Genomic DNA, 11056 nt, shown 5'->3' on the forward strand with positions numbered 1-11056 from the left:
CGCACTACAGGGAGAGTGCGTGGAGGAGGAACAGGGCTCAGGATACGCACTGGTAGCCTAGTGCGTAGTGTAGACACTGTAGGTACTAGGCTGGGGCGGGGAGGTGGCGCCGGAAATACCGGACCGTGGAGGCGTACTGGCACTCTTGAGCATTGAACCCGCCCAACCTTACCTGGTTGAATGCTCCCGGTTGCCCGACCAGTGCGGGGAGGTGGAATAACCCGCACCGGCCTATGTAGGCGAACCGGGGAAACCATGCGTAAGGCAGGTGCCATGTATGCCGGCCCGAGGAGACGCACTGGAGACCAGACGCGTTGAGCCGGCCTCATGACACCTGGCTCAATACCCAATCTAGCCCTACCAGTGCGGGGAGGTGGAATAACCCGCACTGGGCTATGCACTCGTACAGGAGACACCGTGCGCTCTACTGCGTAACACGGCGCCTGCCCGTACTCCCGCTCTCCACGGTAAGCCTGGGAAGTGGGCGCAGGTCTCCTACCTGCCCTTGGCCCACTACCTCTTAGCCCCCCCCCCCCAAGAAATTTTTGGGAATTACTTACGGGCTTTTTGGGCTTCCGTGCCAGACGCGTTCCCTCATAGCTCCGGTTCCTCTCCCCGGTAGCCTCTGCTCTCCTCAGTGCCTCCAGCTGTTCCCATGGCTTTTCGGGCTTCCAGCCACGTCTCCTTGCTGCCTCCTCAAACCACCGCTCCTGGGCTTTAGCTGCCTCCCTCTCTTCCTGAGAACGGCGATTTTCTCCTGCCTTAGCCCAGGGACCTTCTCCATTCATTATCTGCTCCCAAGTCCAGAAATCCTTGTTTTCCCGTCCCTTTCTCCGTCGACTCCGCTGCTTGGCTCTGGAGTGGTGGGTGATTCTGTATCGGCTGTCCTCCTCTTCTTCATCCGAAGAGGAGCAGGGATTGAACCAAGGCGCAGTGGAGTTTGAATACATAATGAATTTATTGACAAGACGAAAAAACACGAACTTGACTATACACTAACAAAACAAATAAACGGTGTAGAACAGATCTGAACGACGGACTCACTTAACACACGAGAACGCACGAACAGGGAAAAAGCCTACACATAAATGACACTTAACAAACAAACCGAAACCAGTCCCGTGTGGCGCAACGACATACACAAACACAGGAGACAATCACCCACAACGAACACTGTGACAACGCCTACCTAAATATGACTCTTAATTAGAGGAACGCCAAACACCTGCCTCTAATTAAGAGCCATACCAGGCAACCCAAAACCAACACAGAAACAGAAAACATAGAATGCCCACCCAACCTCACGTCCTGACCAACTAACACACATAACAACTAACATAAATAGGTCAGGAACGTGACAGTCACGCCCTGACCTACTCTACCATAGAAAATATAAACTAGACTAACCCCCCTAGTCACACCCTGACCTACTCTACCATAGAAAATATAAACTAGATTAACCCCCCTAGTCACGCCCTGACCTACTATACCATAGAAAATATAAACTAGACTAACCCCCCTAGTCACACCCTGACCTACTCTACCATAGAAAATATAAACTAGACTAACCCCCCTAGTCACGCCCTGACCTACTATACCATAGAAAATATAAACTAGACTAACCCCCCTAGTCACACCCTGACCTACACTACCATAGAAAATATAAACTAGACTAACCCCCCTAGTCACATTCACATTCATTTTCAGTTCATGAAAATAAATAGCTAGCCAGCTACTTAACCCTGTTGCCCAAAGCTAACGTTATAAGCAGCCAGCTAGCTTCATCTGGCTAGTGTCGCTCGATCGGACCTGGTGATGTGTTGTAAAGCTAGCCACAATAAGGATTAGGCACAATAGTGGATTTGTGGTTTGCCTTAAAAATAAAAGTACCCCTTTGAAAGTGATGCAGAAGGTTACAATTGGTGGAATCATGCCAAATGTAAACTAGATAATGTTAAACAAGGTTGGAACGTGAAGCAATGAAATGGGGTGTCAGTCTACTCGGTGACACTCACAGAACACAACTGTGAAGAGTTTACGCAAATATTAGCGTTGTAGCTCTTATCGCGGGACTGTGACTGTGTGAAATCACCTCCCCAGTCAGCCTGTTGTGTGTATTGACATTTTATATTGCCATGTACAGCTTTACCTAAGGATTGGGGATCAATGAAATGGGGTATCAGTCTACTTAATACCCAATATATTTTTCCCAACATCCTCCTCAGAGTTATCAGACTCCAAAACATCCACGCAGTATTGTTTTTCCCCGGGAATATTGTTCAATACACAGAGCAGGTTGACAATAAATGTGCGTCAATTCACAGTTGTTTCAGAGTCACGCAGTTTAAAGGAAGCTGCTAACTAGCGTTAGCGCAATGAAACTTCCCTTAAAACTGCGCACATAAACATGGTATCCATGAGTTCATCTGACTCTGGGGAAGTAGATTAAAAAAAAGATTAGTAAAAAAATAATAATAAATAAATAAATAAAAAATATATATAAAAAAATATATATAAAAAAATAAAAAATAAAAACAGACCTCCATCCTATGTTATCTTGCTACCGATAGCCAGCTACCCGGCCAGCTGTCTGGATCGCCGTGCCCCCAACCAACCTCTACTCACTGGACCCTTATGATCACTCGATTAAGCATGCCTCTCCTTAATGTAAATATGCCTTGTCCATTGCTGTTCTGGTTAGTGTTTATTGGCTTATTTCACTGTAGAGCCTCTAGCCCTGCTCACTATATATCCAACCTCTCAGTTCCACCACCCACATATGCGATGACATCACCTGGTTTCAATGATGTTTCTAGAGACTATATCTCTCTCATCATCACCCATTACCTAGGTTTACCTCCACTGTATTCACATCCTACCATACGTTTGTCTGTACATTATTCCTTGAAGCTATTTTATCGCCCCCAGAAACTTCCTTTTACTCTCTGTTCTAGACATTCCAAACGACCAATTCTCATAGCTTTTAGCCGTACCCTTATCCTACTCCTCCTCTGTTCCTCTGGTGATGTAGAGGTGAATCCAGGCCCTGCAGTACCTAGCTCCACTCCTATTCCCCAGGCGCTCTCTTTTGATGACTTCTGTAACCGTAATAGCCTTGGTTTCATGCATGTTAACATTAGAAGCCTCCTCCCTAAGTTTGTTTTGTTCACTGCTTTAGCACACTCTGCCAACCCAGATGTTTTAGCCGTGTCTGAATCCTGGCTTAGGAAGACCACCAAAAATTCTGACATTTTCATCCCTAACTACAAGATTTTCAGACAAGATAGAACGGCCAAAGGGGGCGGTGTTGCAATCTACTGCAAGGATTGCCTGCAGAGTTCTGTTTTACTATCCAGGTCTGTTCCGAAACAATTTGAACTCCTACTTTTAAAAATCCACCTCTCTAAAAACAAGTCTCTCACTGTTGCCGCCTGCTATAGACCACCCTCTGCCCCCAGCTGTGCTCTGGACACAATATGTGAACTGATTGCCCCCCATCTATCTTCAGAGCTTGTGCTGCTAGGCGACCTAAATTGGAACATGCTTAACACCCCAGCCATCCTACAATCTAAGCTTGATGCCCTCAATCTCACACAAATTATCAATGAACCTACCAGGTATCACCCCAATTCCGTAAACACGGGTACCCTCATAGACATCATCCTAACCAACTTGCCCTCCAAATACACCTCTGCTGTTTTCAACCAAGATCTCAGCGATCACTGCCTCATTGCCTGTATCCGTAATGGGTCAGCGATCAAACGACCTCCACTCATCACTGTCAAACGCTCCCTGAAACACTTCAGCGAGCAGGCCTTTCTAATCGACCTGGCCGAGGTATCCTGGAAGGATATTGATCTCATCCCGTCAGTAGAGGATGCCTGGATATTTTTTAAAAATGCCTTCCTCACCATCTTGAATAAGCATGCCCCATTCAAGAAATTTAGAACCAGGAACAGATATAGCCCTTGGTTCTCTCCTGACCTGACTGCCCTTAACCAACAGAAAAACATCCTATGGCGTTCTGCATTAGCATCGAACAGCCCCCATGATATGCAACTTTTCAGGGAAGCTAGAAACCAGTATACACAGGCAGTTAGAAAAGCCAAGGCTAGCTTTTTCAAGCAGAAATTTGCTTCCTGCAACACAAACTCAAAAAAGTTCTGGGACACTGTAAAGTCCATGGAGAATAAGAACACCTCCTCCCAGCTTCCAACTGCACTGAAGATAGGAAATACTGTCACCACCGACAAATCCATTATAATTGAGAATTTCAATAAGCATTTTTCTACGGCTGGCCATGCTTTCCACCTGGCTACCCCTACCCCGGTCAACAGCACTGCCCTCCCCTCTGCTACTCGCCCAAGCCTTCCCCATTTCTCTTTCTCCCAAATACAGTCAGCTGATGTTCTGAAAGAGCTGCAAAATCTGGATCCTTACAAATCAGCCGGGCTAGATAATCTGGACCCTTTCTTTCTAAAACTATCTGCTGAAATTGTTGCCACCCCTATTACCAGCCTTTTCAACCTCTCTTTTGTGTCGTCTGAGATTCCCAAAGATTGGAAAGCAGCTGCGGTTATCCCCCTCTTCAAAGGGGGAGACACTCTAGACCCAAACTGCTACAGACCTATATCTATCCTACCCTGCCTTTCTAAGGTCTTCGAAAGCCAAGTCAACAAACAGATTACCGACCATCTCGAATCCCACCATACCTTCTCCGATATGCAATCTGGTTTCAGAGCTGGTCATGGGTGCACCTCAGCCACGCTCAAGGTCATAAACGATATCTTAACCGCTATCGATAGGAAACAGTACTGTGCAGCCATATTCATTGACCTGGCCAAGGCTTTTGACTCTGTCAATCACCACATCCTCATCGGCAGACTCGACAGCCTTGGTTTCTCTAATGATTGCCTCGCCTGGTTCACCAACTACTTCTCTGATCGAGTTCAGTGTGTCAAATCGGAGGGTCTGTTGTCCGGACCTCTGGCAGTCTCTATGGGGGTGCCACAGGGTTCAATTCTTGGACCGACTCTCTTCTCTGTATACATCAATGATGTCGCTCTTGCTGCTGGTGAGTCTCTGATCCACCTCTACGCAGACGACACTATTCTGTATACTTCTGGCCCTTCTCTTGACACTGTGTTAACAACCCTCCAGGCGAGCTTCAATGCCATACAACTCTCCTTCCGTGGCCTCCAATTGCTCTTAAATACAAGTAAAACTAAATGCATGCTCTTCAACCGATCGCTGCCTGCACCTGCCCGCCTGTCCAGCATCACTACTCTGGACGGCTCTGACTTAGAATATGTGGACAACTACAAATACCTAGGTGTCTGGTTAGACTGTAAACTCTCCTTCCAGACTCACATCAAGCATCTCCAATCCAAAGTTAAATCTAGAATCGGCTTCCTATTCCGCAACAAAGCATCCTTCACTCATGCTGCCAAACATACCCTTGTAAAACTGACCATCCTACCAATCCTCGACTTCGGTGATGTCATTTACAAAATAGCCTCCAAAACCCTACTCAATAAATTGGATGCAGTCTATCACAGTGCCATCCGTTTTGTCACCAAAGCCCCATATACTACCCACCACTGCGACCTGTACGCTCTCGTTGGCTGGCCCTCGCTTCACACTCGTCGCCAAACCCACTGGCTCCAGGTCATCTACAAGACCCTGCTAGGTAAAGTCCCCCCTTATCTCAGCTCGCTGGTCACCATAGCAACGCCCACCCGTAGCACGCGCTCCAGCAGGTATATCTCTCTGGTCACCCCCAAAACCAATTCTTCCTTTGGCCGCCTCTCCTTCCAGTTCTCTGCTGCCAATGACTGGAACGAACTACAAAAATCTCTGAAACTGGAAACACTTATCTCCCTCACTAGCTTTAAGCACCAGCTGTCAGAGCAGCTCATAGATTACTGCACCTGTACATAGCCCATCTATAATTTAGCCCAAACAACTACCTCTTTACCTACTGTATTTATTTATTTTGCTCCTTTGCACCCCATTATTTCTATCTCTACTTTGCACCTTCTTCCACTGCAAACCAACCATTCCAGTGTTATTTTTTTTACTTGCTATATTGTATTTACTTCGCCACCATGGCCTTTTTATATTTTTATTTTTTATTTTTTTATTTATATATATATATATTTTGTTTGCCTTCACCTCCCTTATCTCACCTCACTTGCTCATATTGTATATAGACTTATTTTCACTGTATTATTGACTGTATGTTTGTTTTACTCCATGTGTAACTATGTGTTGTTGTATGTGTCGAACTGCTTTGCTTTATCTTGGCCAGGTCGCAATTGTAAATGAGAACGTGTTCTCAATTTGCCTACCTGGTTAAATAAAGGTGAAATAAAATAAATAAATAAAAAAATTGCCCAAAATCTCGCACTTTCACTTTAAGATCAGAGTGAGACCTTACAGTGTGTATTTGAACAGTGGTAGGAATGAGAGCCATAAGGACACTTTCCCTTTAAGATCAGAGTGAGACCTTACAGTGTGTATTTGAACAGTGGTAGGAATGAGAGCCATAAGGACACTTTCCCTTTAAGATCAGAGTGAGACCTTACAGTGTGTATTTGAACAGTGGTAGGAATGAGAGCCATATAAGGGCACAGCCACTGCTTGCTCCTCTTCCTCTCCCTACAGTGCAGTGGAGCAGCATCTGTTCTATTTCAGATGCTGTCAACATTATTACATTGTCATGCATTTTGGAATATAACGCCCTTTTAAAAGTCCCCAGAAATTACCTTCTCACAGTCGTTCTACAAAACAACCCCCCCCCCCCACCTCCTACCTTTGCCACCGCTGCTGAAAAGAATCCTGGGGGAAACTCTGTATGAAACAGAACTATATATATAATCCCATTGCTATTACTAATTCAGTAACTATGGTAATATTTACCAGTATTATCCACGTCCCAGTCTTCCTCCTCTTTGACTACAATGTTAAATCTGGGTATTTCACTGCAGTTGTCGATGTCTCTATAGTTAGAGTCAGGAACCAGTGACTCTGGAGGGTTGGGTTCAGTGGAGCAGGAGAGAGGGGGGTTGGACGGGTCCACAGAATCCTAAAATAAAGAATGACTTGTTATAAAATAGAGACATTCATCATCTGCTACCACTTGTGTGTATCGGAGTTACAAAACGTGTACGCACCGCAGTGTTCTAGAACGTTTGCTTTAATACTTTTGGAATTGCGTCCCATTGTGTTGAAATTGTGGGAAGGCGTGCGATCGGGTTGTGTCCCCCGCTGTGCGTCAGAGCTGCGTAACTGTGTCACAATGGCATGTCGCGCCTCAGCGTCTTTGGACTACGATTTACACTTAAAGGCGTCCGCAAACATAGGTTCGGTTTGCTCGCGGAGAAATCGGCGAAGCAAATGTCTGTATTCACAAGCTCACAAACTACATAACGAGAAACACTACATAACGAGAAACACTTCCTCAAAATAGTCAGAATTCATCTAAGATAAATCAAGAAATCTGTAATTAATAATTTAGACGTCTTTACCGAGGAGGTCTTAGTCGCAGAATCTAACTAAGATACTTGGTGCAGTATTTCTAAAGTGGAAAAATGTGCATGAAAACTAGTCGTCTCTCGTAGAATGACAACAAAAACTGAATTGAAGAATCCCGTTCCCATTCCTAGAACGAGAAAGAACAAGGAGCCAGGATGCATAAATGTGCATTGGTGTAAAGTACTTAAGTAAAAAATACTTTAAAGTACTACATACGTTTTTATGTGTATCTGTACTTTACTATTAATATTTTTCAAAACTTTTACTTCACTACATTCCTAAAGAAAATCATGTACTTTTTACTCCATACATTTTCCCTAACACCCAAAAGTACTTGTTACATTTTGAATGCTTAGCAGGACAGGAAAATGGTCCAATTCATGCACTTTCCAATTTATCCCTGGTCATCCCTACTGCCTCTGATCTGGTGGAGTCACTAAACAGAGAACATCACTGGTCATCCCTACTGCCACTGATCTGGTGGACTCACTAAACAGAGAACATCCCTGGTCATCCCTACTGCCTCTGATCTGGTGGACTCACTAAACAGAGAACATCACTGGTCATCCCTACTGTCTCTGATCTGGTGGAGTCACTAAACAGAGAACATCCCTGGTCATCCCTACTGTCTCTGATCTGGTGGAGTCACTAAACACAAATGCTTCATTTGTAAATGATGTCTGAATGTTGGAGTGTAGCCCTGGCTATCCGTAAATTAAAAAAATCAAGAAAAATCATGCCAGTTGGTTTGCTTAATATAAACAATGTAAAATTATTTTTACTTTCACTTTTGATACTTAAATATATTTTAGAAATTACACTTAGTTTTGATACTTAAGTATATTTAAAACCAAATACTTGCTGGTTGACTTTCACAAGTCATTTTCTATTAAGGTATCTTTACTTTTACTCAACTAGGACAATTGGTTACTTTTTGAAACACTGTAAATGTGAAGCATCCGGTTGGCGTTTCCACACTACCAAATATGGTGATGAGAGGAAACCCAGTGACCGGCTGTGGGAGAAGATGGAGTGAGATGGATTTTGGTCGACATTCTGAAAATGTTCTCATCAATTAAACATTTGATCTCCGTTCAGTATTCTGTTTCCAAAACTAGAATCTGTGACAGAGTGGACTACGTTTTGTTTCCATGGCGTTGTTTAGAAGGACGTATTGAGCACCCGCGCACTTAAGAGTAGACGTTACCTAACGCAAATATGCAAATAAATGCTAGGATCTCACTAGCTCGCGTTTGGCTCTGCCCACTTCCTTGCTTGTTCTGCAAACTATGATACATTTCCTCCCATCGGAAACGACAGGCTCTGGTCTATACTGGGTTAGTTATACAAAAGATTTGGTAACACTGTTGACCAATCACTGACGAAGGGGCGTAGACTTCAGCTACCACATTTCAGCCTCAAGAAAATAGAAAATGTGCTCGAACGTCACAAATGTTCGTCATAATACATGTGCGCTGTTTCGACTGGAAGGCATGCGACGGGCTCTAGGCAACGCCATCCAGACTGGTTTAGCATTAACCACCTAACATTAGCTACAGTCATTCCATAGAGGACGCACCATTGTATATGTTCTATTATGGCGTTTCTGAGAGCATGCGCAGCGCCATTGAGGCTCTCTCCATTTTGAAGTAGTCTTCTACTACTTCTATGAGTTGGTAAACAAACTGAAAGGGTGCATACTGCCACCTGGAGTGTGTTATTTGAACAGTTATGAAGCCAAGGTTGGCAATTGACTGTCACCTGCAGCGTTGGAACGTTTGCTCACACATATAATTAATTGGCTGATCCTTCCTGATAACCTGGATGGAATTATGATATCCTTCCGTAACCCACAGGAAGTCCCACCCAGTTGATTACTTCAAAATGGTGAACGTCCTCAATGGTGCTAGTCCTCCATCTATCTCTATGAGTCTTTCTCACCTCATCCATCATGAATTCTTCTATAGCTTCCTAGGAATTATGTAGTTAGCGCACTGAATTATAGTATTCTGAAATCACCGTCATCATTCCACTGACCGTTCACCACGAGTCCACATTAGCTATTGAGCTAATTGCTTTCTATGCAGAACTGTTTGAAAACTAGATAAGGCAGCGAGTCAGTAAGCTAGGCTTTAGCTAACCAGCTAACTTACTTTCCTAGACCCAATAACAAAAGGATATGGAATTGTGGTTTGGTTACATCGTTGGTTCCACGTTTACAGTCAGTGTTAGGCAATATCAAAATCTACTTGAAACCGTATCAAATAACATCGGACACATTTTCACACACTTGCAAAATAACCCAGCTAGCTAACTATCAACGTTAGTATGATTCTTCTTCCGGGTTAGATTCCTCAGACGATCCGCGTTAGCGCCACCATCTGTTCTGGAGTTCAAACAAATGGGACTTTGTCTACAGTACAGTAGTGTACATACAGCACAGTATGATATAAACAGGGTTGGATAAGTTACTTTCTAAATGTAATCTGTTACCGATCCAAAATTGTACTCAGTAGGATTACCCAAACTCAGTACTGTTATCTGATTACTTCCCCTTAAGAGGCATAGATGGGTTGGTTGCTTAGTAACAAAACCAAACACATGCGCAACTATGGGGAAAACAGAGTTGGCTGATGTTGGTTCACATGCTAGTCAGAACGAGGAAGACATTTACGACTTGCTGATTCGTTGAATGCAGCAGGTGTATAACTACAAGTTAGCAAGTCGAACATTTCATAGTTTCGACTTGTACTTAGCATTAGACTGTTGACAACATGTATAATATATTTATTCTACAAATGTTTTTTGGAAACAAATACATCGTTATGGTTGTTGGTTAGCTTGCTAGTGAATTTTTGCCATATTAGCATAAACATAACATCAGTCAAAACACCTCAAAACAAGACATTAATACAACGAGCACCACCTACGATTCCCCACATTGCAACTTATTCATTTATTTTACTCCTTTTTCTCCTCTATTTCGTGATTTCCATTTGGTAGTTACAGTCTTGTCCCATCGCTGCAACTCCCGTACGGACTCAGGAGAGGCGAAGGTCGAGAGCCATGCGTCCTCCATAACAGGACCAGCCAAGCCGCACTGCTACTTGAAACACTGCTCGCTTAACCCGGAAGCCAGCCGCACCAATGTGTCGGGGGAAACACCGTCCAACTGGCAACCATGTCAGCGTGCACTGCGCCCGGCTCGCCATAGGAGTCACTAGAGAGCGATGGGACAAGGACATCCCAGCCGACCAAAGCCTCTCCTAACACGGACGACGCTGGGCCAATTCTGCACCGCCTCATGGGTCTCCTGGTCGCAGCCGGCTGATACACAGCCCGGGATCGAACCCAGATCTGTAGTGCCTTAGACCGCTGCACCACACAGGTCCCCATGGCAACCTCTTGTCACTGAGGGGGTTTGTTTATCTGGCCCGGGTTACACCGGTGGGAGGAGTTTGAACCAGGTGAAAAGTGATTGCATTAGTTTTGTAAGCGGGCTGCCTCCCCGGCATGAGCC

The 11056-nt window shown here is 44.5% G+C and overlaps 1 protein-coding gene across 3 annotated transcripts in view; it reads right to left on the bottom strand.

Annotated features, from left to right (window-relative positions):
- The window catches only part of LOC129835312 (gastrula zinc finger protein XlCGF7.1-like), a 36122-nt gene extending 26470 nt beyond the window's left edge, over positions 1–9652 (bottom strand). The window contains exons 1-2 of one of the 3 annotated variants that reach the window (XM_055900916.1): positions 9478–9651; positions 6922–7087 (exon numbers count right to left, since the gene is read on the bottom strand). In XM_055900916.1, the coding sequence (XP_055756891.1) occupies positions 6922–7087; positions 9478–9489 (178 nt within the window). In that variant the 5' untranslated portion in view covers positions 9490–9651. Of the gene's footprint in view, positions 1–6921; positions 7088–7175; positions 7390–9477 lie in introns of those variants that run through there. The other 2 variants (XM_055900944.1, XM_055900934.1) reach the window with 2 other exon arrangements.
- Between the last annotated feature and the right edge of the window lie 1404 nt (positions 9653–11056).

The sequence above is a fragment of the Salvelinus fontinalis genome, chromosome 3 (assembly GCF_029448725.1).
Source record: "Salvelinus fontinalis isolate EN_2023a chromosome 3, ASM2944872v1, whole genome shotgun sequence".
Classification (NCBI taxonomy): Eukaryota; Metazoa; Chordata; class Actinopteri; order Salmoniformes; family Salmonidae; genus Salvelinus; species Salvelinus fontinalis.